Source organism: Tachysurus vachellii, chromosome 15, assembly GCF_030014155.1.
Source record: "Tachysurus vachellii isolate PV-2020 chromosome 15, HZAU_Pvac_v1, whole genome shotgun sequence".
In the NCBI taxonomy this organism is placed as follows: Eukaryota; Metazoa; Chordata; class Actinopteri; order Siluriformes; family Bagridae; genus Tachysurus; species Tachysurus vachellii.
In genome coordinates, this window is record NC_083474.1 from 6,463,729 (window position 1) to 6,489,734 (window position 26,006).

Sequence of the window (26,006 nt, forward strand, 5' to 3'; positions counted from 1 at the left end):
TGTTTTTGTGTTTTATATATATATTTTTTAAAATTTTTTTTTAAACTTAAAATATTTATGTATTTTTTATTTACCTGTGAAAAATAGATAAAAAGCAAAAACAAATTATATATATATAATATAATTTATATATATATATATATATATATATATATATATATATATATATATATATATATATATATTGTTTTTTATATATTTTTTTCTAAATTAATAGTGTAATTTAACTTTTTTAAATTAATAGTGTATTCAAGTTTTGAGTAAATTAGATTCTAACTGCATTTCATTGTTTTTGCACAATGTTGACAATAAGGATAAATCTAAACTAATCAAATGTGGACCTCCATCAAGCTGTTGCCACAAAACTGAAAGTATACAATTGATAGAATGTCTTTGTTTCCTCTTTCCTACACTGAAACTAATGGGACTGAACCTGTTCCAGCATGACAGTGTCAACACAACATTGCTTGCCATGACTGAGCATTGACTGATTCTCAGGACTTTTCTCCTCATCTCATTAATGCTCTTATGGCTTGATTGGAAATTCCTAAAGCCAAATTCAAAAATCTAGTAGGAAGCTTTCACAATGGAGAGGAAGCTTTTATTGGTCAGGTGTCTGATACTTTTGGTCTTGTAGTGTATGCAAATTAGAACTACTGTTGTGAGAGAAGTTTGCAATGTTATACGAATATACTGTAGACTAAGCCATTTAATCAGTAAAAAAAAGATCCACATGTAGCCTCAAAATCCTCAAAATATGATAAAGTTGATATAAATTATAAATAATCCGATTACGTTATTATTCTAGAAGGTATTTATAATCATTTCATATTCTAACAGTTAACATTGTGTGCTGTGTTTATGTTTTTACATCCATTTGATCAAGACCATATTATGATGGGTAAAAGTGAAACACATAATAGCACATATCTATTTATCTATACAAACATAAGAAAGAAAAATCTATAGAATTTTTATTCTCTTGATTATAATTTATATATGTCTTTAGTGGTGTATAATGTAACTGACTATATATTAAGTACCTGATGAACCAGGCTTTGTATCTCACACCCACCACAGGGGGGAGTTAACACACAAGTATTTTTTTCATTGACTGGGCAGTTTTATTTTATGCTTTGTGAGAAACTACGTATTGCTGTCAGATATCAGATGGGTAAATTCTATTGCACAGGGTCTTGCTTAATAATTGAGTAAAAGTATGAGATCCAATCAAGTTTTAAATAAAAATTTGTATTGGATGATGAACTGGAAATCAACCAAATTAGGATGAGATTTGTTGTTGTCTTAAATTAAATTTGTATGAGGACAGGTAAACGTCTCCCAAATGACCAGCTGTAATCTGAGAAATTTAGTTCATATGGACACAAATGAGCTGTGTAGGTATGTTAGCTAAAGTAGCTAACAATTGTGAGGTCCTCACCAACTTCTTTTAAACAAACAAATAGATTCAGGTGACAAGACAAATACAAGAGGTTTGAATATGCAATCATTTATTTCCAAAAAATAAATCAACATTCAGATTCCAAAACTGGACAGATATGTTCAACCTTCCAACTTCCATAATCAGTAAGAAAGTAAATAGCTGCTACATGGTACTAATGAAATGGACAACATTAGTTAATTATGAAGAAATGTAATGATCTATCAAGGAAGAACATTTGCCAGTTTGGTGTTCAGGAGCACTCAGGTGTGTGTCCACAGCATACCATGAAGAAAGAACATAACCATGACCTTAGAGAAGCAACTGTTGCTAAAATTATTCAATTATAAAGGCTAAATTTCCATATAATTTGAAATTCACCATTCTACAGTGAGAAGGATTGTCATCCAGCAAATTCAGCCGAAATTCATAACATTTAATGCAAAGCAAACAATCAAAATCACCTACAGGCTACAACACATGACCTACAGGCTTCTGTAAGTACATTTAATATTTAGGTTCATAAGAGCACAATCAGATAATGATTGAACAAGTAAAAACAAAAAAGAAACTGGAAGCATGCTTTCGGTTTCCAAAATTGCTTCTGAGCAAACCACAAAACTTGTGGAACAATATTATTTTGACTGATGAGACCAAGGTGGAGATGTTTGGACATGCACAGCACTATGTTTGACCACAAACATCCCATACAAACCGTCAAGCCTGGGGGTGGACTGATGATTTGGGCTTGTTTTGCAGCCATAAGACCTGCAGTCATTGATACAACCATGAGCTCCACTTTCTAGCAAAATATTCTTGAGGAAAAAAAGACACTTTCTGTTCAGCAGCTTAGGCACACCAGCAAATGGCTAAATAACATCTGAATGACCTCAAATAGTAGAGATGCATTGGAGGTATCAATGTTGAAGCAATGATAAACAATGGTTTGAAAGATTGATGAATTCCTAGAAAATATTTATTTATTTATTTATTGTTGTTTTTTTTTTTTTTTTATCAAATAATTGTTGCTAAATTTGGATCTACATGTTACTGTATTACAGGCTCTACTTATTTTTTTCCAATTGGCTTTTGATGTTGGTTTATATTGGAAAGAATGACATGTTGAAATCTGTTGTTTTATTATTGTTGTCATTTAATGTTTTTTTTTTAATAATTGTATTAATAATTTAATTAATTAATTATTGGGGGGCACGGTGGCTTAATGGTTAGCACGTTCGCCTCACACCTCCAGGGTTGGGGGTTCGATTCCCGCCTCCGCCTTGTGTGTATGGAGTTTGCATGTTCTCCCCGTGCCTCGGGGGTTTCCTCCGGGTACTCCGGTTTCCTCCCCCGGTCCAAAGACATGCATGGTAGGTTGATTGGCATCTGGAAAATTGTCTGTAGTGTGTGATTACGTAAGTGAATGAGAGTGTGTGTGTGTGTGTGTGCCCTGCGATGGGTTGGCACTCCATCCAGGGTGTATCCTGCCTGATTGTGGCATGGTTGAAGGTAAAAGTTGGGTTTGTTTTACGGTTTCAGAAACTGCTGATCTAGGATTTTCACGCACATTTTATATAGTTTACTTAGCATGATTTGAAAAGTAAAAAACATTCAGTTGTGGGTGGAAACACCTTAATGATAAGAGATGTTAGAGGAAAAAGGACAGATTGGCTTAAGCTGCTAGGAAAATATAAAGGTCCTAAGCACTTTATTAGGAATACTATAATAGTACTTTGCATTTGCTCTCAAAACAGCTGGGATTCTTCATGGCATGGATTACACAAGATGATGGAAATATTCCTTTGAAAGTCGGGTCCATATTAACATGATTGCATCATGCAATTAGTAGATTTTCAGGTGCACTTTTATATGTGATTCTCATCTTTTACCTCTTTTTTTTTGGATTCAGATCTTGTGCCTGCAGAGATCACTGAGGAACACTGAACTCATTGTCTTGTTCATAAAACCAGTTTGAGATGACTTGATTAAAATGCTCAAATAGTCTTTGGCATTCAAACAATGATTGTTTAATATTGTGTCCAAAGTGTGCCAAGAAAATATTCCCCACCATTACACCACTTTCACAGGCAAAGACTGTTTACACAAGGCAGGTTCATGCTTTTGGCTCCAAAATTGGGCTCTACAATCTGATCTTTCCTGACATAAATTGAACCTGACTTGGTCGTCTACTGTTGTGCCTCAATGTGTATACTTTTTGACTTATAGTATTCTTAGTATGTAACCTAGTGAACCTGTATTTATTGATTTATTATATCAAAGCATTCTGAAAGTTACTTCTGATCAGCAAATCTGCAGAATACCTATCATTTAAACGTAAATATCGTTAATATAATTTCCTTAGAGTTTCTTTACCGTTAAAGCACAAAAATTCAAAAGTCCTACCAGTAGATTAGTAAACATCACTTTTCATCACAGTACTGGTTGTCTTTACTCTTCTAGTCCTGTATACTGTAATAATTTATAATCCTTGTTTCTGCCTGCACCCAGAAGAGTATGGGTTCCCTTTTACGTTTGATTCTTCCCAAAGTTTCATCCTCATAATTTCTTGCTTTTCCTTACAACCTAAACCCCAATAAGGCAGTGTTCTGTGTTGTAAAAAAAAAAAACAGAAACCAAGATAAATACAATACAAATTCTAATCCACTAATCCAATACTGATTTCAGTAAAGCAAATGCCACCTGTTTTTTTTTTTTTCTTCTTTTTTCAAAAATGTACACTTTATTTAAGCAAATGCCAAAAAAGAAAAATGTATGTACAATACTTAAAAGACTACCCTCTTTGGTCTCAACCATGACTTAAATGGAAAAAGGCAGAACCAGGCATACAAAGCATATACAATATACATAGCAGAAGAATAGCAAACTAGATGGCAACAACAAAATAAAAACAATCAAGTTACCATTTGACATCTGCTGAGCATTACACATATAAATCAAACACATATCAACAAAAAACTAGCATGAATTGAATACAAATTGTTTTTAAACAAACTGTGAAAGAACACACTGAAAACACAAGATTAGGCTGTAATTCAACTCTTAGTACTGCAATGAGTTTCCAGAGATTAGCAAATCTGTCATATTCCTACTAACTACCTAAACATGTCATGTTATTACCATTCTTTGCTCATACATCAGATTGAATATATGAAGTCCACGGCTGCACCTTGAAGCCCTACAGACTACAAGTGAATCACTAGTACAGTTAGAAAGCATTTTGCAGTAGCAGTAGCAATGCAGTAGGTATTTTTATGTACTTCTTTTTCTAGTCATACATTAGCAGAGTTGTGAAATCAGGATAGTAAATCTATATGACATATTTGACATGACATATATTTATATAACACACTGTTATACAATGGTATGTGAAATGCTATCAAACAAATAAATTGAATAAAATATGTTAATCTAAATCAGAGTTTCTATCAAAAAAGGGACTGAATTCAAATAAAACACTATTGGGTATAAATTAAACAAATTTATTACAGGCAACACATCAGTAATGTAGTTATGGTCAATATAGTGTTTTCAGTGAAATTTTAAAACAGACCAAAGATGGAGCATTCAGCATTTACATTTGTCCTTATTAGGATTTTAATGGTTTAACTCAACATAATTTTTCCAATCTGTAAAAATTTATATTTTAAATGTAGCATTTAGCATATTGTAACATCTTAATGGAGCTTTCGAGTCTCGTGCCAAGGAAATCTGGACACTGGGAATGGACATGCGATCTTATTTTAACTTCCAAACTAGTTTATCTTGATGAAAATCCAAGTGCTGAATGAACTAAAAAAGAAAACGTACTGTAGTCACATGTATATGTGGATCAGAGAAAAATAAAAAAAAATAAAAAAAAAAGTAAAAAAATCTCTCCAAAAAACCAAATGGCAGGACAAGCTTCTTATCCCAAACCACAAATGGAGTCACAGTTTACTGACTAGTGTTGAGGTAAATTGACATTAACTAAATAAATGTGTTCAATACACAACAAAAAAGACAACTATTATGTATGTCAAATGCACAAAATAATTAAACAGCAAAGTAATTAACATTTAGACTTTGAACAAGTTCATTCCACATTGGATCCACAGTGCAGGAGATTCACAATTATACAACACACATCATTTATTAAATCTCCCACTTGTATGGAGGATGGCAATATACATTACACACTGGATCAGATAATGGTTTATCAACCAAATGAGATGGTCTCCTTTCAGCTTCCCAAACGTTTCCATAGTTTGCAATACAGACTACTACAATATTGCCTCCTCTCCTAGAAAACAAAAAAGTTATTCAAACAATAACTCTTCTGGGACAATCATACCGAATGCCACTAAAACCAATTCCACCAAAGTAAATAGTTTTTAAAGTATTTAATATAGAGAATTTTATGCATCTACAAATCTAAGTAGTGTATCAGTAACAAGTACCAGGATGCTAACAAGCCTGAAGGAAACACTCACCTTCTTACTCTGAACGTATCCTTTGGTTTTAGACATCAGCTTTTTGAGTTTCCTCCAGTTTCTTGCTTTCCTCCACTGTGCCATTCTCTTTTTCTCCTGTTTTCCAGGTTCCTTCCCTAAATAGAGACCAAAAGTTCATATTTCAAACTTTAATCCTTATAACCCTGTGATTTGTCCATACATATATTTGAAATACATGTGTGGTGGCCTGGGAAACCCTGTCACATGACAGTGTGTACAGTGTATTGACTTCCCATGGAAAGTTTGCAGTGTTCCAACAGACAGAAGTCAACAGACACAATACTGAATTAGAAACGCCAACCTGGTTGGACAAATATATAGTAGGGATTGCAGAAGACTTGATCCTCTAAATTATTACTGGTGTTATCAGTTGTTAAAAGAGGTGTAATTTGTTGAACTGAGGCACCTTTAACCTTTTGGTTACATCTTTAACTAAAGACATTAACTCCTATAGGCAGTATAGAACCTCCTATATGTGGTAGGTAGGTAGGTAGATGGATGGATGGATGGTTGGATAGATAGATAGATAGATAGATAGATAGATAGATAGATAGATAGATAGATAGATAGATAGATAGATAGACAGATAGATAGATAGATAGATGGATGGTTGGATGGATAGATAGATGGATGGTTGGATATAGATAGATAGATAGATAGATAGATAGATAGATAGATAGATAGATAGATAGACAGATAGATAGATAGATAGATAGATAGATAGATAGATAGATAGATAGATAGATAGATCGAACAATCTATCTGGAAGAAAATTCAAGTATCCAGTAGCAACAAACCGAGAAATAAGATTATCACAAATACAGAAACACAAAATTTTCTACAAGGCAAGAACTTTATTGTCAACCATCTTTATTCACGGCTGAACTAAATAAGCCACTGTGGAACATGAATTCAACTCCAGACCAGAGATATGTTCAGGTGGCTCTATTTCTTTATGGAACATAGCTACTACAACTTAATCAAAGTGTGGCATTTACTGCATGAAGAATTCACAGTTATCTAGCAGAGTTTATGACATGGCCACTGTGTTTGTTAACCTGACTCTTTATCTGATATTAACTTTGCAGCCAGAGAAGAAAGTTAGAAACAAAGCCTAAATTCAGGTTGATTTCCAGGCTGCCACACACATATGTTGTACTACATTCATTTTGATGATCATCAGTACATCATGTAATCATGATATATGATATGGTAATACGTGGTTCTAATAATCTATATATTTTACGATGATTATAACTTCACTTGAATGAAATTTCAGTTTAATAGATAAATCAAGGTTTGAGTCAAGGTTAGCTGTGAACTATGTTGTTACCTGGTTCTCTTCATGTAGACCCAGTAGGCCAGACCCAGAATGACAGCAGCCACGATCAGGCCTATGACGACCCCTACTACTACTTGTGTTTTGTCTGTAGAATCTTCCGCTGTGCAAAAAGGTAGAATTGCATTAAAACACTTAATAAAAAAAGAAATCAAATTTGATAATATCGTTATTACTTTAGCCACATGGTTTTAAAAATCTGCGCATTTCCTCAAATTCAGTTGAAGTGAAGTGGCTAGTATATCTGCAATTTCCTGCTTTTTTCTAATCAGTGAAGATCTGAATACTCTTGATGACACAAGAGTATTCATGAAACTTTTTGAACTCACCCCTTTTCTCCACTGTTGAATCTTCTGGCACTGTAACCAGATCAAAAAAGTATAATTTGTGTGAATTTGTGGACAGTACATTGAAAGTGTAAACACAATACTCATATTAACACATAGCCTACTATATAGTGTATATAGAATAATATTTTAAATATAATTTAACCTAGCAGAACATGCTCCAATATACTGATAAATGATACATTTATTCGCTATACACTTCTTGGAAATACTGTTGACATAGCCACTATTTTTAGAAGCAGCCAACTAGGGATCACACCGAGAACCTTGGAGCTGGGACGTGGCTATACCACCCATTATGCCAGTTAATGCCAAATGATTATTTATAAGTTATATTATATATAGGTTAAATAAAACGATCGTCAATTATTAGTGAAAAGGCATTAAGTGAAAAACATCCATAATGCTGTCGACAGAAATATACTTACAGGTGGAAATGTCTATGCTCTTCGTGAAGGTGCCTAGCTCATTAGAAACTGTGCAGTTGATCGTGAGATTGGCTGTTGGAATCAATGTGAGATTGTATGTGATTATTCCGTTCACATAGGAACTCTCTGAGACCTGCAACAACCAAAACAAAAAACACATACATTACACCATGCATACTTTAGCACTAAGATGGAACTACATTTGATCAGGCTAGATTAATAATACAGCATCATGGTTGGGAAAAGTAGGTAAGTAATGGACAGTTCTGAAACGGTTGCTGCTTCGGTTTGTTAACGTCTAGCTGTGCTTTCACTATGCACCACTTAAGGGCAGTATAGTACTATGTCCTACTCTACAGCCACTTGATCCACTAACAGCTTCATGGAGTGTGTTCTAGTGACAATCTCAGAGCTCGAGATTCACAACTCAGTCCAATCAACTGTATAGGTGATAAGTGAAAGTGTGCATGTGCATCGAAAAGATACAACATGATCACTTTAATGGAAGTTGTAATAAAGATAGAATTGTAGTATTTGACATGATATAAGCAGCTTTTTGGTAATGTAAGTAAATTAATCAAAAAAACTTACTCATTAACTACACATTGACTAATTTCATGCTGTTTAATATGTTGTAGCTATCTACAATATGTTCTTAATTTGTTTTGTCATACATCATGCCAGCTGCAGTCTCTAATAAAATTGGAGGTTCATGGATCCGTGCTTACGTTAGTGCCGTTGATGCTCCACTGCACGGTGGGTTTGGGTGAACCTTCAGCTTTGCAGCTCAGAAGCTTGGCTCCATTACTTTGTAACTTAGTCAGCATAGTGATACTTGGAGCACCTACAAGTACAACAAGTCATCAACAGTCATCAACTATACAGCAGTACTTTAAAGATCTTTATGAGGTGAGCTCAGTGACACAGCTGACACAAGAGGATCCACAATTCTGATTTCACTACCAACAAGATGGATCCATCCATCCATCCATCCATCCAGTATATACCTGAATACTTTTTCGGTAATTAATTCCATTTCTTCTCCTTTTTTTATTATGAAATAAATCACAATTATGATTATGTTTGAATTATGAAAATGTGACGCAACCTAGAGTTTACTGTTGTCACCTGCTTTTGTTTGGTGTCTGTTATTACTGTTAAAAAAAAAAAGGATCTCAAAATCATTTCTATTGTATTTTGTAATGGTTACTTTGCAGTGGTAAATAACAGTAAGATCATCTTTACAATATATAAGAACATACAGTAGGGTCCAAAAGTCTGCTAGTACCACTAGTATAAATGCTTCTGCACAGAATACCATTTCAATTTAACACAGAGGTTTTTTGTGTAATGTACATAGGAGCTGACAGACTCCATTTTTTTGTCATAATTTGTGTAAAACCTCATGCTCCAGTCCAAATCAAATCCATTGGCGTGTCACTTGAACATGCACTCCCACGGAAGGGATAAGACTCACAGAAACTCAGGAACAGGGTCAATTACACAAACATACTTGTGTTTAAATAGTGACCTAAAAATTGTGCAACCTACTGAATATTCAGTTATTATTCTTAGACTTTTTGGACACCGCTACATCTATGCAGTGGACCCTACTATATGCATACAGCTTAAGTTGAAGGATGTTTTATATGAGATGAGATGTGCTAATAGGGTGTTGTTGTAAGATTAATATTAGTGCACACTTACCTCGGACACTCAGCTCAAATGATGCTTTTTTGACAATTCCTTCCAAGGAAACCACACATTCATACACTCCAGAGTCTGAGTACTTCAGCTTGTCAAACTTGGGCTTATGGCTCAGTTTTACATTGTCCTGTAACAGCAGTAGGTGTTAGAAACGACGAAGCTGATTACAAATTAAAATAATATGCAAAACTGTCGTTCTTTGATTTACCTTTGTCCATGACACTTGTGTACCTTTATAGGGGTCCACTTCTAATTTTGCCTCAAAGCTCTCAGACAAAAGTTTAACAATCTTTCCTTTGGTGACGTTGGTGATGTCCATGTCTAAAGCAAAACAAGACATGAAGAAAAATCTTAGCTTTTCTGTATTTTATTGGCCATGTCCATTTCATCACCCATAGCAGATCTCTAATGCAATAAGTACTTTCCATGAAAGTGGGCAAGACAACAAAGCTGTATTCACACCACAAATCGTTTACCTTTTCTGTAAAAAAGACTAAACAAACCCACATGCACACATTTTCCATATCAGTGAACAAAGACAAAACTGTCTTTCTACCGAATAGCTCATTCCTGCTGAACAACCATCATTTAAAAACAGACTTGCAGACTTCCTGGATGTGTGACTGCGGAAGAGACACCAGCACTGATATGTTCATGCACAGTGAAGTGTGTAAAAAACACATCTTTCAATCTACTTGTTATTAAGATGACTGCTTTCCCATGTATGAGATATGATGATTCTGATCTTGGCCCACACATTAAAGTGGCTCACATCTAATCTAGAACGATCCAAACGACTTACACACTACGGTAAAACTGGCAGAGCCTGCCTTTGCTTCGTCGTCCACCAGGGAGCACTTATATTCTCCGCTGTCGGCCCGGGTGACGTTGGGGAAGCTGTAATTGTCCGAGTTGTCAGTGGTCACCTTCTTTCCCTGCACATTTAAATGGAAGCACATTTATTGGGTTTCAGCACAGAGCTCCTGAGACTTTATAAATTAACAGAATTCTGTCACACATTTTATGCAAAACTAAGTCTGTGTAATAACCAGGCTATTTACATACAGCTAAATAAATGAGAGGTGAGAGGTTTAACATCAAAATATTGTTTAATAGAATATAAATTATATAAAAGCATATGCTTTGACCTGTGCTGAAATCTTATAATCACAGAAATATTAGAAAGAACTAAATAACTGGATTAAAAAGCAACAGTTTCTTTCATCAGAAGTTCAAGACTTATGATTTTAGTTAGAATAAAGGAATACAATAACAGGGTTAGAAAACAAAATATTGTGAATGCCTTGATGAAGTACATCTGTTGGACCAAAACAAGTGGTATTTGTTCCTATGCCTTTTTCTTTCAACAGAACTTAGACTGCCCTGTAAGGTTGCGTCTCTGCATCGTGGCCCAACTAAAAAAATCGGCTACTGGAGAAAATGGAATGGAAAAAGGAGCATATGGACAGTACTTATGCTTTTTTCTATTTCTAATAGACACTGCATTGTTGAGTAATACCTTAGTATGTATAAATTATGCAGTAGCCCATATGACCCTCAAAAGCTGCCTGACATTAGAGTGAACTCGGTATGAAAAGAGCCAGACGTGCTCTACTTACCTTGATATAAAAGTTGTAGCTGGTCGGTGGGGGGTTCCCATCAGCTGCACATTTCAGGGTCACGCTGGCTCCCTCCTTTATCGGGAGTGCAGACACAACCTGGAGGGTGACCTTTTCACTAGGGTCTGTGCAGGAAAGAGGTGTGAAAGCGAGGGATTAGCTCATATGGAGGGCTACATACGGGGCAAACAGATCAAGCCACTAAGCAGATGGTCATAATGAGCCATTGAGAGGTTCTCAGTCTGAAGAGCAGAGGTTTTTCTCGAGTGAGGAGAGCTTTTGAGAGTAGCAGCAGGGACAGGCTGGCTGTAATCATGCCCTGAGGCACCCAACAAAAAAAAGCCCTATTCAAGCTTCACCATCATTGCTCTGTGTATTTCTGAAAGCAGTTTATCCAGTCAGTAAACGCTGATATTACAGTGTAATCGGGAATTGATTGACTTATATATAAAATATTATAGAAAATATATAGAAAATATATAATTAATCTGAGTAGTTTGTTTATTAACAACGAAGGTGAGGATGGAGACTTACAGTGAATGACGAAGGTCATAGGAGCAGACACGAGGTCCGAAGCGAGGCTCTTATGCTTGACGGCACAAGTGAACTTGGAATTCATATCTGCCTTCATAGCTGAATATTGCAGCTTGGAGGATGTAGTCCAGAGCCCGGTGACTTTGTCTTTCTGTGCATCCTCTTTGATGGCGACCACTGAAATGATAAATAACAAGATTATCATATTTATCAGATAATCATATTTCTTAAGCCTTATTTGTCACATGGACCTGAGATGATTCATACCTTTGTCAGTTTCTACCAGTGTAACATTGTCCTTCAGCCAGACAATGTGAGCTGCTGGACTGGCATCTTTAGTAGTACATTCTGCCAGCTGGAAAAATATAAAAACAAACGTTTAGCAATACTAATACATTTCCAATGTATCCTACCTACACTAGTTAATCACAAAAGAGCAACTCAAAGATACTATTCATGCTTTTTGTTTAAAATATACCATCGATTCTGAACTTTAACATTATATTGAGTCGAAAATTAGAAGTAAATAAGATGTTTAGTTGTACTGTGTCTTTAAAAGAAAAAGGGTAAGGAGTCGGGAAAGGCAGAGAGAGAGAGAGAGAGAGAGAGACAGAGACAGAGAGAGAGACAGAGAGAGCGAGAGAGAGACAGAGAGAGAGACAGAGAGAGAGACAGAGACAGAGAGACAGAGAGAGACAGAGAGAGAGAGAGAAACAAAAACCCTGTTGATTTTGCTAAAGTGATAGTAACAACTAGACAACTAGTTGCTTTGTGCAGGTGTATTTCTATATATATACACCTACATATATATATATATATATATATATATATATATATATATATATATATAAATATATATATATAGATATATACACAGAGATAGATAGAGAGATAGATAGAGAGAGAGAGAGAGAGAGAATATTCAAGTCCGTCTAATCGACTTGTTTCAATTTCGCATGGACATAGTAATTAGAGCTTTAACCAAGAAAGATAAAAGCTTCTGCACAATATTTGAAATGACCAAAAATTGTGCATTAAGCTGTAAATGTCATACTAATGTGTTTCAATGCTTTACCTGTAGATAAAAATTCAGAAGAAGATAAAACTAGTCAAGTCTGCCACAAAAGATAATTATCAAGTACAGAACAATTGTAGGACTCCACCCTCTTTCACAACCCACTCAAACTATTCTGGTTTAACTGTTTTCAGGAAGAAATCGTAAGCTAATGTAATTCTGCTCCAGGCTTCTGGGTGGATGCTGTTTTTAAGTCTATTTGTGTATAGTTATTGAGTATATCTGTATAATGCCACACCTTTAGAGGAATAAAAACAAACTTTAAGTGCATGTAGTTTATGACATACCGTTGTTAGATTGCCAAGCTCTATCACTTTGGCTTGATTTGTGATTGTGGGTGGAGACGGAGCCTCTGCAGGAGAAGAGTGGATTATATCATTTAATAAACATATGATTACTTCAGCATGATGTGTAGTGTTCAGTGTTATTCGAGCATATACTTACTTTCGATTGTCACATCAACTGGATACTCATATATGTCCGTTCCTGCCACCACCATACAGGTAAATGTCCTCTGATCAGCCATTTTGGCCTGGGAAATTTTTAGGTTGAGGTCCTTTGTGAGGACGAGTCTGCCCTGGTACTCCGCAACTGGGGCAAACGAGGCATTCTGTGTATATGATTTTGTCAGAAGATGAACGTCGGCGCCGCCCGCATTGTTCTGTGAAGCAGAATTTTGCATTTCTTAGCATAGCTATAATCATACATGTGCTTATGATCGAGAGACTCAGAGGTTGCAAACGCGCAAACATGCACGCAATGCTGCTAACTGCTAGGTGCAGATCATACCAGCAATATTTACACGGGGACAGTTCTTTGTTTTCCGAGTTGCATTACGCAAATGGTTAACTTAAATTTCTGTGTGTAATTTTAAAATATTTTTCTAGAAATCCAGACTGGAGTCTTCCTGTCCAGCGCCATACTTTACAACATAAAAGCAATGCATTTTAAAAATTGAAATTAAAAATGTAACATGATCATTTTCAAATGAGAAGAAGGCAAAGATTTAAGGAACCCTTTTGTTTTGAAGTTATGTTCATTGCAAATTTCTCAGTTTCTCAAAAAAGTCCCAAGTTCTTTCTTCTATTTTATGAGTTGTCTTAGTATTAGTAATATAAATTCAACACACATTAATGTTACAGGTAGAAATAAAATTCATCATGAGGCCGTGTGTGCAAATAATTCACTTCTTACATGCTTTTGGTATGCAAGAGTAATATCATTCATTCATTCATTTTCTACCGCTTATCCGAACTGTTCTCGGGTCACGGGGAGCCTGTGCCTATCTCAGGCGTCATCGGGCATCAAGGCAGGATACACCCTGGACGGAGTGCCACCCCAAGAGTAATATTTTTATATTTATTACTATTTTCTCTGCAAAGTCCTCTATATTTATAGCTCACTGAAGTCATTTTATTGTAGTAACATGCATATAAAATCCTTGGGCTTGAATGAAAGAACTCATTCATCTTGTTCAAGCTTATAGGTGAATCCCATTTTTAAAAATAGTATCAAGAAAGATGATTTGTGTGACTGATTCATTCATTCGTGTCATAATTATATAATTAATATTGACCTGAAATGGAATTTCATCATTTTTCAATGTATAATGGATAAAAAAATATGCTATGCTGAACAATTATGGTTACAGTAAATAGTCAGCATACGATACACGACGATAGTCCGAGCATGCAAGTCTGTAGGCTATGTCAGTGGTCTCAATACCTCTGTGTGCGGTTTCTTACACTCACTTAACCCAACCATATCTGTTCTTAGAATAATTCTCCATCTATTACTTATGGTTTCTGCTTCTGTATCTACTTCTAATAAATTTAGAAGATCTGGAAGATCCTTTTATCTGAAGCAAGCTGATCCATTCAATTTTAACCCACAACCAGGTTACAATCACACGACTTCATTTTTTTTGAATGACTAACCCCGATGAAGATAAGCTAAGACTGAATATTGGAATATACTTACATATTTCCATTTAGCTATCATGATGTCCTCTACTTTGATGTTTCCTTTGTCGCAAGGCACCTCAACAGTTTCACCATATTTGCCCACCACGGCTGTGTTTGCACTCACTGAAAAAAAAAAGAAACACTTATAGGATGCTTGGGGACAGTAAGTTTATTTCGTTTACCAAAACCATCTATTGTAATAGGTGACATAAATAAACAGTATCAAATATTTCAATTGTATTTTATTTCCGGCATCGAAAGACGTAAGTTTTAATTTCTCCTATAAAATTTGAATCCTGCTGGATCACGTTGAATGACCTCGCCTGCTTGTCAGGCAAAGCAGTCAGATATTTTGTATATTCAAATAAAGTCAAATGCCATCATGGCTTTGAAATAAATGCATGGCTCATGTTCTCCACCTAGACAACACCCCAGGGTTAAGGTTGTTGTGGCTTTGTATAGAATCGTCGAGTAAGTAAGCTACATACGGAGGCTGAATATATTCAACTAGACAGTTTGTTGTGGGTGCGATTTATTCGTTCTGGATGCTATACAGTTGAAACCAGATATTTACATTCACTTCAGAAAAAAAACAAAAACTTTTATTTCTTTACTGTCATACATTAAATCAGAGTAAACTTTTTCTGTTTTAAATCAATAAATATTAACATATTTTTTGCATTTGTTAAATGTCAGAATCGAGCGAGGGAGAATTTTTATGTATTTTTATTATCACTTTCATCAAAGTCAGAAGTATACATACACTAAGTTTATCGTGCCTTCAAACAAAAAACCTCCAGATGATTCCATTCTGAGCTTAAGAAGCTTCTGATAGGTTAATTGATTCCATTTGAGTTAATTGGTGAATGCATATAAAGGCACACCTCAAACACAGAGCCTCTTTCTTTGACATCATGGGAAAATCAAGAGAAATCCACCAAGACATCAGAAAAAGAATTGTTGACCTCCACAAGTGTGGCTCATCCTTAGGTGCAATTTCCAGATGCCTGAAGGTCCCATGTTCATCCGTTCAGACAATAATAAGCAAGTATAAAAAACATGGGAATGTACAACCATCATACCGCTCAGGAAGGAGACGGATTCTGAGTCCCAGAGAGGAACATATTTTGGTGCAAAATGTGCGAATCAACCCCAGGACAACAGCAAAAGATCTTGTGAAGATGCTGGCTGAAACTGGTAAGACAGTGTCGTTATCCACAGTAAAGCGAATCCTGTACGGCCATGAGCTGAAAAGTTACTCTGGGAGGAGAAAGCCATTACTTCAAAACCACCATAAAAAAGCCAGACTACAGTTTGCAACTGCACATGGGGGAAAATTTTAATTTCTGGAGACATGTCCTGTGGTCTGACGAAACAAAAATTTAACTGTTCGGCCATAATGATAGGAAAAATGACATTCCACCCACATTGGAGGAAAAAGGACGAAGCTTTGAAGCCTCAGAACACCATCCCAACTGTGGGGATGGTATGGGGGTGGTAGTATAATGTTGTGGGGCTTTTTTGCTGCAGAAGGGACTGGTGCACTTTACAAAATAGATGGCATCATGATTAAAGAAAATGATGTGGATATATTAAAGCAACATCTGAAGACATCAGCCAGGAAGTTAAAGCTTGGGCACAAATGGGTCTTCCAAGTGGACAATGACCCCAAGCATACCTCCAAATTAGTTACAAAGTGGCTTAAGGACAACAAAGTCAAGGTATTGGACTGGCCATCACAAAGCCCTGATCTCAATCCCATAGAAAATTTGTGGGCGGCGCTGAAAAGGCGAGTGCGAGCAAGAAGGCCTACAAACCTGACCCAGTTACACCAGTTCTGTCAAGAGCAGTGGGCCAGCAAACTATACGTGATGTACTATACGTGTATCCTATACTATACTTGCCTATCCTTCCACCCTCCATGACCTAATGCCATATCAATCCCAGCCTTGATCTCTTTTACATTCCATTAGATAAAACATTTCACTAGATAGATCAGTAGTAAATGTTCTGACACCTCTAAAGTATTTCAGGCACAATGTCTTAGAATAGTTCAGTGTCTGACTCCTTCTGTCCATTTACAGCATGTCCTCCCAAACCTTACCCTGTCCTACGTGCATCAATTATATAACAGTAGTTACATAACAGCAGCCAAACCTGTCAAACTATCCCATAATAACCAGAGGTTGATGCAAGGATATGAGTTAAGTTCCTTAAAGATTAGGCCATTTTCTAATAATTATAACAAGTCCAAGCCATCGAGTCTATTTTATGAAGTAACTTAACCATCCCAAATGATCTTTTTTTAAACAAAGGTACAGGTACCGGGATATAATATAAGAAAAATAATTGCACAGAATATCAAAATACATCATCAGAATTAATAATAGGACAAAAAAATGGTTTAAAAGCCTCAGATTTGACTACAGGGATGCTTTAAGAATATAAAAAATGTCTTTACTTGAGTGGTTCATTTTTCTCAGCACAAGACGGGAGAGAGAGAGAGAGAGAGAGAGAGAGAGAGAGAGACAGAGAGACAAAGAGAGACAGAGAGACAGAGAGACAAAGAGAGAAACAAAAACCCATTTGATTTTGCTAAAGCGATAATAACAACCAGGAAGTAGACAACTAGTTGCTTTGTGCAGGTGTATTTCTATTTATTTTAGGCTTCACACTACAAATATTATATATTATATACCTCTATTGGCATGTATATTTCATCTGCTGATCTGTGTTCTTTAGTGGAAAGAGACTGTAGCATTAATCTTATATTATCTAGCAAGTTAGAGTTAGAGGGTTGGTCAATCTAATTTCAGGGTTCTACTTAACCAAATTTAGTCTGCATGCCTGTGTCTACATTCATCAACGACTCTGCACACAGATGCAGTCGCCTGTCATATCTGTCAGCAGATGCCTCCGTTGTAGTTTTACGACCTGCCCAGACTTGTTGTAAGACAGATTTTTGTCTCTACATGCGCAATTTTTAAAAAATGCACCACAAAAAAAAGGAAGCAATAACATTTTTTCTTTGCTTTCTTGACTTTATCGGTTAAACCATCCTACAAGACAACACTGACAAGACCATGTTTTAAAATGTTCACACAAAGGTTTTCTTAGTAATCACATGAAAGCTATGTTGACGTTAGAAGCTTCTGGTGTATTTGCTCACATCCGATCTCTGTCTTGCTGGTTCGCATTCGTGACACTAACTACCCCATATATATCTTTAATGTGAATACGACTATCCCCTGAAATGCCCTTCCTACACAGATCAAAAGCAATCTTGCTCTGTTCGCATGGATCCCAAACCGAAAACGAAAACGTAGTGGACAACAAATAATTGTAAGTACACAGCATGTCAGCCGTTTTGGAACAGGTTAAGAAGGTCGGTCTAAATATCAATCTCTGTGCGTCACACTCAAGGTAACCAACTTGGTAATGAATGTGGTCCTAGACCACAATTTCTTGATAAGATTAAGCTTTTTAACTTTTTCCAATCTGATCTTTTCTGTTTTCTTCTTTTTCAGGCCATAGCTTGAAGGTATGAGGGCAAAATGGGTAAAAGACATCTCATTTGGCCCAAATTTCTAAGCAGCAGCTGTGTATTTTATACAAAAGTTTATGACGGCTTTTATGTTCCTTGGACGCCACAGGCAGTGCTGCTTTAAAAACCCTCTTCATCTAATCTCACTCGACAAAGAGGACACGCCGTAACACCTACATTAGGGAAGTGAACACCAGATGAGCACACAAAGAGAGACCGGCGAGTGTGCTGTGCTGATTCCTCCGAGCTGATGACTGTGGACCAGGTGAAGTAAACAAATCCGCCCCATCCCCCATGTTCAATCTTCTTTTGTAAGCAAGTGCTTTGTTTAAACATTACGCTCACAGATCACTCATCTGTTGCCAGAGGATCACACAATGCTTATTTACTTTTGTCATAGTTATAGTTAACTGAACCTGTACTATACTTTCATACAGCTGTACCTAAATCACATGTTAAATGATCTGGAAATATCAATAATTATAATATAATCTAACAGTAATTGTATAACAGTGCTTTATTACTTCACCGGTGTATAAATGTACTTTATTGATCTAGCTAATAAAATGTTATGATTTAATTAAAAATGTTATGTTAATAATTATTTTGATTGGATACTGATTAATATATACATTAACGGGACAGCTATTATGAATATTGGTATAATTTCCTGTCTTTCAAAGATTTAAAGTTTCATTTTTGGGTCAATGTAGATAAATGTGTGATATTTTATGGAAGCAAGCATGACAGAATGTGGTATGAAAAATAAACATAATGGCATGAACAAGCAAAGCTAGGGCTTGGGCTCGCAGCCAGTTCACACAGTCTGTCACTGACAGTCTCAGAGAGAAACGCCCTGCAGATCTGAGCTTCGTTTGGGCTGATATTTTGCGTCCCAGTTTGCTGATGAATACGAACGTGCAAGTATAGTACAGTGGCACAATCAAATCAAAGTCAAAATTACACAAAAGAACAGATGACAGAACCATAGCTTGTTTTTTTTCCAGTTTAATAGAAAAGGGTTACAACTGATCTGCTTACTATTTTTATTTTAGTGGATGAAAACCGCATTATAGATTTGAAACACCTATTAATGTGTGTGTGTGTGTGTGTGTGTGTGTGTGTGTGTTATTATACCATTGAGGACCTGTGTTAAACTACGTCATGCTTTCTCCATCCTGTCTAATATCATGATCAGTCGCCAAAGTACATTATATCATATTTGATTAAATCATAAACATTTGCTTCTAGGCCGTAATCAGCTCATACTAAGAGGAAGGGATAGCTTTTAAGAAGAGACTTAAGTGTTCAGTAACCGTTAACTATTAACCTTTAGGATGAGGCAGTTTAGTAAGGCTGTGTCTTGAATAAATAGAGGGCACCATTTACTAAAGCCAGTAGGCGGAAATTGATTTTGAGCCCATATTTCTTTCCCAAATGTCTTCCTGTCAATCTAATGAGCAAGTGCCATTATAGCTTTCTGAATCTGCCATAAAGCCTGTCAGTGAATGTCTGCATCAGGAATAGGCTACATAAAAACAAAAGTAATTTTGCAGGTTAAGAGATAAGTGCACTCCGGAATCACATCCATTAAGTGCTAAATTATGAATTTGATGGGAGACGACCCCCGGGGGCCAGAATGCATTAAAAATCCAACAATGTCTCCCAGTAATGAGCAGTCATTAAAAACCAGAGATAGAAAATATACTTGGCTCCTGGTGACTACATCGGCTTGTTCACAATGGCTACTGCATCAAAAAATAAGATGATGGTTTTTCAGCATTGTTTTCATCTACACTACAAATGCATTCACACATAGCACATTTGAATGGCCAAGGCCTGCAGGGCTGCATGTGTTCATACTATCAGCATTTGCATGTAGGCCATTCAGAACTGATGCCAAAACAAGAAGGTCAGCTTACTTGTTTTTTTTTTTTTTTTAGAAGGACCTTCTTTTCTAAAAGAGAGGCAGTAGTGTGAAAGAATAAAAATGTTGTGGATATACAACAGCACACAAATATCATGAACCATCAGAATAATGGTGTTCACATTACGGCCTTGTGGTATCCCGCCATACCTTTATTCTTACCTTCACATTGGCACGTGCTTCAGTGGTAATGCATAACAAAAATCCTTCAACATGACTTAAAGTATGTCATCTGAGAACGTCTCGGTTTGTATGCTGTGCATTCAATTCACATTCCTGCTTGTTCAGTGGCCTGTCCGGAACAAGAAGTCACAGGTCATGCAGGTCTTAACCTGCCCTCTACACCATGATCTACCCTGCCTTTAGGATTCGCCCTGTAGCATAAAGCCCAGCTACCATATTAACACTGGTGCACTAGCTTGTTCTCTTCTTAAGCGTTGAGTTAAAACAGACCTATGTTGCGCTTTATGCACTTTATTTCCTACTGGTTTATTCATAACATTTCATTAAGCAGACATGATTCAACTTGAGTTCATCTTGATTACAATATTGTAAATGAATAACGTTTTTATAGTCGACTCTTGACCCCATGTAAGGAAATACCCTGTTCAAACTGTGTTCTTTGGCCTAACCCAGACGCTAAGAGACAATTGAAATGCTGGAAAAAGAGACTTTCAAACATCCTATGCTATGGAAGTGCACACCTGGAACAGGTGTGTCTGCTCCAAATTGCTGCGGCAATCTGTGGTGGCTTGTACACTCAAAGCAAAGCAACATCAAAGTTTGCCTCAATGAAAGATCACCCCACCTAAAACCTATTCTTTTTTCTTTTTTTTTTTTTTTTTGACCAACTGCATGCAACCCATGTCCCATATTTACATGTTTGCCTTCAGTTCAGTGTTGATTCTTTATAGAAGTATAGAGCTGTATTATGTTGTACTTTAAAGAACATTGAAAACATGGCAGCAATGCCAAGAGCCACACTTCTAGACCAATTACAGCTATCAATATTGATGTACAAGTGGGCTGTTTTGGTGAGTGGTGTTGGTTGAACGTTTGCCTTTATATAAAGCAAAGTGTTTATTTCTCCAAACCAGTTGAACAGGAAGTAGCTTGATTAGTTAAACACTGTGGTGGCTCAGGGTTTTTTTTTTTAATTTAAGATTCTAGCCCGAGAGCTCCGTCTGACTGATTTATAGACGTTAGTCTAGAAAATATTTCGTTGCGTATCTCGTTTAATTTTGGGTGCACAAAGATAAAAGAGTGCAGTCAATTAAAAATAATTAAAAAATTAAAAAAATATATATTTATTTGTGACTGCTACAAAAACATCTTCATGAATCTGGAAAAAAGAATACTTTTTTGTACCTCTATGTACGGAAAATAATTTCTAAGACAAAATATCAACAGCCAGCAGAAGAGGCACTTGAAGATTACTTTAGGGTAAGAAAAAGACATTCTCTGTCATATATTACTGTAAGAACTAGCTTTATGTCCTAAACCATGACACACCCTAAGTGGGATTATGAGCTCTCAAAATCGTACCAAAGCCCCTTTGTGTTAGGCAGCTAAACAAAGGCACTAAATAAACATATATCAAGATGATTATATAAAAGACAATGGGAATAGATCTCACTCTCTTTCTCCACCTAATCAGAAAAAGGCACAGTAAGACACGTGGAGTAAGCATTTTTTGGATGACACCAAATTACTGTAAATCAGAATGGACAAATCTGCTCCAGTCACTTCACTCTCACAAAATGTAAATGGACCTGATGGCATATTTCAGCCTGCAGCTGCATGAAGGGTAGTCATTCATATGAGACCGGGCTCCTCAAATAAAGGACACAGAACAGATAAGACCCTCTCCATGGGGGTGTATGCACTTGTGTTAAATTCAAGAGAAGAACTCCTCACTAGCAGATATATGCACCGGTTAAGAAAACCCCAACAGACAATGTAGCCAGTAGGGGTAAAGTGCATAACAAAAGAAGGGGAACAACTTGACTCATTGTCCAAAGCAGGGTGGACCTCCAGGAGCACTGGAGCTTCTAGAAAGCACCTTACGCGCATTTCAATAGGAGCCATTCCTGCATTGCAAGAGCGTCAGAGCTGTTCTTCTGTCTGTCGTAAAAAAACAACAGGTTTCCTCCTTTTCGAATGCAGAAAGAACTGTTCTCTTGTTTTGCCTGATGACAGATAATGTAGCTCTTAAGAATACCTGCACTTATAGGGAAGAACTCAGAAATATTGCCTTGAAGAGGCTGTAAAGTTCTCGCTCCATTTTATTTAACATATCTCTCATCAATAGCTGAAATAGCTTAACGCAGATCTTTTAACGCACCATCAATTTACTTTTGTGATGTAGGCCACAATTGTTTGAAGAAATGAAATCAACTGATCCAAGCACAGGATTAAAGAAACATTACAAAAAAAAAAGAACTCACTAACACAATTAAATATCTGAACATTTTAGAAGTTTTCTGCAAAGACACAAAGACGTGTACATAAGACTCGGTTTCAGAAGGGGATGTTCGAATGAAAGCAAACTAAGAGAATCCCACCAGATAAACAAGTCAGACCAGGTGTGACTCTGCCAGCGGTGTGTGTGTGTGTGTGCCTGCGCATTTGTGTGAGGGTGTTTGTGTGTATGTGACCAGAGGGGGTGGGGGAAAACAGGAGCGCTAAAGGAACAAAAACCAGATGCCTCACTAAGGCTACTTTTCTGTGACTCCTTCAATGGCCATTAAGCCCTATTTGTTCTGGAGGGAAAGTGCTGTAGTCCTTAAAGAAAGGTTTTCAAAGTTAAAAGATTACGACTAAAAATAAGCATCAGAAGGAAGAAGGAACACTGGCCCTGGAGGAAGGTTATTTTGTTCCACTGTGAACTGTATCAGCTATATATGGTATTAGAAATGATATTAAAAGCCCCTTTACTCTTGACTTAAAACTCAAATATATATATACATATAAATATAAATATATATATATATATATATATATATATATATATATATATATATATATATATATATATGTGTGTGTGTGTGTGTGTGTATATGTATATAAATAGATAATTAGGTTATATGCCTGTATAACTGTAAAATGATAATAGAAAAGTCTTTGGCATTTGCAAGATGTTGGCACTTCTTTATCAGATTAAGTTCAAAAGATTGCCTCATTTGCCGCTTCGAAAGAGCTGCTGGCTGTTGGACCTGAAAAGGCACTGAGGTCACACGTGTTCACACTGCGTCCTTGCAGGACAAACTGTCAATCTTTCAGCACAAGGCACATTGTTACCAAACAGACATCTTCCTGCGCCTGTATCAGTACTAAATGAGCAACAGTCCTGTCCGTTCAATACACGGCAAGTACTGTACTCATGAAGCCTCGGTTTCTGACGCAGAACACAGATGATGAAGATGTACAACTGAATATTCAGAATGCAGGCTGTTCTCAGCATGACACATTTCATCACCTGGTGAAGGCTGCATTCACATGCAAGCCTGAGGGAAAGAAACCAACGCCTTTCACCCCAACCCCCACTTCACACTATCTTACCGTCTTACTCACAAGTATGCATACACAAATTCGTTAAAAAACAAAACAAAAAATAAAACGCTCAATAATGGTACAAATTAAAAAACTGCATGTTAGACAATGTATAATCTGCCCTGCAACATGTGCAGACTTTTCCTCAGATTTTAAATGAGCACTCAATGAGCACACTCCCCACACCCAAACTCCATAAGAAGACGGTTTTCAGACGGTTTATCACTTAGCTTGATCTCTTATCAGAACAAGCAAAGCAAGATATATCCTAGAACCCCAACACTACAGGGGTATACAGAGGATTTGTCGCATATACAGAGGATTTATCTACAGCTTACATTAGGGCTTATACAATCTCCCCTTACATTAACGCTACGAGTTAATTCAGTGCTGCAAGAATTAATTTATTACTGAGTTCATTCAGAATTCTAATTCTGGGATAATTCAGTACTGTAAGGATTACCTTATAACCCTAAAGAGTTAATTCAGTACTTTTACTGTAAGGACTACTTTATAACCCTAAAAAGTTAATAAAGTAACACTTAATTCAGTCCTGTTACTGTAAGGACATCAGTAGTCCTAGAAGTTTATTCAGAGATGTAAGATTTAATTCAGTACTATAAGGAATACTTTATAACCCTAAAGAGTTAATTCAGTACTTTTACTGTAAGGACTTTGGTAGTCCTAGGAGTTAATTCAGAGATGCAAGATTTAATTCAGTACTATAAAGACTAAAGAGTTAATTCAGTAGGTTTACTGTAAGGACTACTTTAAAACCCTAAAGAGTTAATTCAGTACTTTTACTGTAAGGACTTCGGTAGTCCTAGGAGTTAATTCAGAGATGCAAGATTTAATTCAGTACTATAAGGACTAAAGAGTTAATTCAGTACTTTTACTGTAAGGACTACTTTAAAACCCTAAAGAGTTAATTCAGTACGTTTACTGTAAGGAATACTAGAAAAGGAATCTCTTATTCATGAACTGTTCATCTTAATGTAATGTCACTCTAGATGTATTCAGTTCATTGTGTGCTAATTCACATTAGTATTTCAATATGCAATGTGCTCAGCGAGACAGACATGGCAGGCTTTAAATGACCATTTAACCCTAAATTTACCATTACAACCCTAAAGAGTTAATTCAGTACGTTTACTGTAAGGAATACTATGTAACCCTAAAGAGTTAATAAAGTAACACTTAATTCAGTGCTGTTACTTTAAGGACTTCAGTAGTCTTGGGAGTTTATTCAGAGATGTAAGATTTAATTCAGTACTATAAGGACTGGATAGTTATTAATAGACTAAAAGTTTATTAAACATTATGCTCTGCTCATTATGCTTTCTCGTTTACCTTTTTACTTATTGATTCAATATCAGTTACTTACAAAACTTACTTACTTCTAAACTTAAAATGAGTATATATATATATATATATAGGAGTATAGACTACTGCATAAAAGGACATTACCTTGGTCCAGTAGGGATATGAAGAGGACCCACGCAGAAAAGACAGTCGCATGCATTCTTGAAAAACAATCAGTGCTGGTCCTCTTGAACAAAAAAAAACAACTCAACTTTCTGAAATAAGTCCTGAAGCGTTTGTACTCGACTCGAGCAGCGTCATACACAACGAGCTCCTAATTCAAACTGGTACCGCGTGCGCTTCTTGTTCAATCCTCTGCAGTCCGGAGTGCGCGCCACACAAAACACGCCTTAGGTCTGTTCATGACACACCCACAAGAAATCCTAGTCTCCGCCCACAATCTAGACAACAATTTCAAACTAGCTGGATATTTAGTATTGCCGCCTTTGTAGAAGATTTCTTTTTTTAAGAGACTTTTTTTAAGTCTTAATAACTAACTGTAGGTTAGGACACAACACTAGGCGTTTGTTTAATTTCATTATACATTAATTCACTATGACTAAAAAACTGTAATTGGTGTAATTATTAGCATGACTGCTAATAATGTTTATGTTCAAATGTGGCATTATTTACACGGTCTACATATCTATCCCTAT

At 36.2% G+C, this 26,006-nt stretch overlaps 1 protein-coding gene across 1 annotated transcript; it reads right to left on the reverse strand.

The window, feature by feature from the left end:
• Positions 1–5,032: 5,032 nt before the first annotated feature.
• Positions 5,033–25,665, reverse strand: alcamb (activated leukocyte cell adhesion molecule b). Its single transcript, XM_060888549.1, has 16 exons — positions 25,456–25,665; positions 14,982–15,088; positions 13,446–13,662; positions 13,289–13,353; positions 12,194–12,281; positions 11,927–12,103; positions 11,393–11,517; positions 10,576–10,708; positions 9,982–10,094; positions 9,774–9,900; positions 8,795–8,910; positions 8,067–8,199; positions 7,621–7,650; positions 7,286–7,394; positions 5,932–6,047; positions 5,033–5,741 (listed from the first exon to the last, which is right to left on the reverse strand). Exons 1-15 carry the CDS (start codon positions 25,508–25,510, stop codon positions 5,960–5,962), a joined length of 1,683 nt encoding a protein of 560 aa, XP_060744532.1. The 5' UTR covers positions 25,511–25,665; the 3' UTR covers positions 5,033–5,741; positions 5,932–5,959.
• Positions 25,666–26,006: the final 341 nt, after the last annotated feature.